Source organism: Antrostomus carolinensis, unplaced genomic scaffold (assembly GCF_000700745.2).
Source record: "Antrostomus carolinensis isolate BGI_N321 unplaced genomic scaffold, ASM70074v2 scaffold40480, whole genome shotgun sequence".
Lineage (NCBI taxonomy): Eukaryota > Metazoa > Chordata > Aves > Caprimulgiformes > Caprimulgidae > Antrostomus > Antrostomus carolinensis.
Window position 1 is genome coordinate 11,386 of NW_010288420.1, and position 1,733 is coordinate 13,118.

Genomic DNA, 1,733 nt, shown 5'->3' on the forward strand with positions numbered 1-1,733 from the left:
TCCTCAACATGGAGATCACTGAGCCCTGGGCTTGGCTGGGGGGAAGAGTCAGTCCCGGCACGCAGGGCTCCGTAGGGCACGCGTTACCTGCAGCGTGGTAGAGCGGGAGGCAGTCGTACATGACATCATCGGGCCTCATGCGAAAGCCGTAAAACACCAAGCTGGACATGCGGAAGTACCTGGGGCGGGAGAGTGAAGGGACATGTCAGCAGCAGGGCCAGAGGTGCTGTGTTAGGACAGGGCACAGCTCAGCCCCGTCCTCCCCCGAGCCCCTGCCCGTGGCCTTACCGGCAGTTGACCACAATGGCAGCCTTGGGCAGCCCCGTCGTGCCAGAGGTGTAGATGTAGAAGAGTTTATCTGGAAGGCAATGAGGAGACAAGGTCATATACACACTCTAGGAGCTGGCTGAACCAGGAGAGGGGGGCAAGTCAAATTTACACCCTCTGCTCATGCCAGTTGAGCCAAAACTTTATGTGACAGCACTAAGAACATGCTGGGTTCACCCTGGGCAGATCAGATCTGCTGGATACACAGGGCACTGCAGGATACCACTGCACTGCCAGGCTTCAGGCACCAGAGTAGGACCCATCCCAAACACCCTAGGCCCAGCTGCAGACATCTGCCATCAGCACCACGAGCAGGTGTTTTTGTCAGTGTTGTAAACACTGTTGTGTTGTAATCCACAGAAACGCCACCACAAGTTTGGCCCCCAAGAGCTGACCACATACCAAGAAAGCCCTTATTGGGGGGAGTTGGCTGGTGCCGCTGGGCCATCTGCAGGAGGGGGTCCAGGTGTTTTGCACCAGGAAGCACGGACTCAGGGCTTCCTTCTCCAGACCAGAAGAGATGGATAGATTTATCCAGGGAGGGATGCACTTCCTGCATTGCTGAGAAAGTAAAGAGGGGAGATGGAGAAAGACTGCAGGGTGGTTACAGCACAGAGACCCCCTCCCCTCTCAGGCAGTCTCAGGAAGACGCTGCCTCAGGTAGCAGTACCCTTGCTGTGCTCAGCAGAGTCCCCAGAGGGCTGACACCATCCCAGGCAGGTGTCATTCCCATGATTAACAGATGCTGGGGCCATGGCCCAGGCCTCTTCAGGGACTAGAAAAGCCTGTTTTCCACCTCTCTCCAGCCAAAACCTCTTTGGTGCCAAGAGCTCTGTTGACACCATCAACCTCATAGGTGTGGGCTGAAACACATGAGGAGCTGGAGCCGAGGTGCTGCAGGGATGTGGGTAACAGCCATGGAGAGCAAGGGGAGGCTCACTGCGCACAGCAGGGGCATGGCCCCCAGAGCCACAAGGAATGATCCTCACCCCCAGGCTGGCCTGCCTGGGAGCCATACAGCACTGAACTCCAGATGCTGCCCAGTGGCCAACGAGACCAACAAGAGAAAAAAAAACAGATCCAATTCTTAGATAATTGAATTGTCCACTCTCTTCCATATCCCCGCTGTTTTCCACCTCTCTCCAGCCAAAACCTCTTTGGTGCCAAGAGCTCTGTTGACACCATCAACCTCATAGGTGTGGGCTGAAACACATGAGGAGCTGGAGCCGAGGTGCTGCAGGGATGTGGGTAACAGCCATGGAGAGCAAGGGGAGGCTCACTGCGCACAGCAGGGCAGGGCATGGACCCCAGAGGCACAAGGAATGATCCTCACACCCAGGCTGGCCTGCCTGGGAGCCAGACAGCACTGAACTCCAGCTCCTGCCCAGGGGCCAACGAGACAAAAC

General features: G+C 56.8%; 1 protein-coding gene across 1 annotated transcript in view; it reads right to left on the bottom strand.

The window, feature by feature from the left end:
- Window positions 1-1,733, bottom strand: part of SLC27A4 (solute carrier family 27 member 4) — a 6,852-nt gene that overhangs the window by 3,744 nt on the left and 1,375 nt on the right. Inside the window, exons 3-5 of the mRNA XM_010166742.1 lie at window positions 730-888; window positions 289-358; window positions 88-179 (exon numbers count right to left, since the gene is read on the bottom strand). Of these exons, the coding sequence (XP_010165044.1) occupies window positions 88-179; window positions 289-358; window positions 730-888 (321 nt within the window). The remainder of the gene's footprint in view (window positions 1-87; window positions 180-288; window positions 359-729; window positions 889-1,733) is intronic.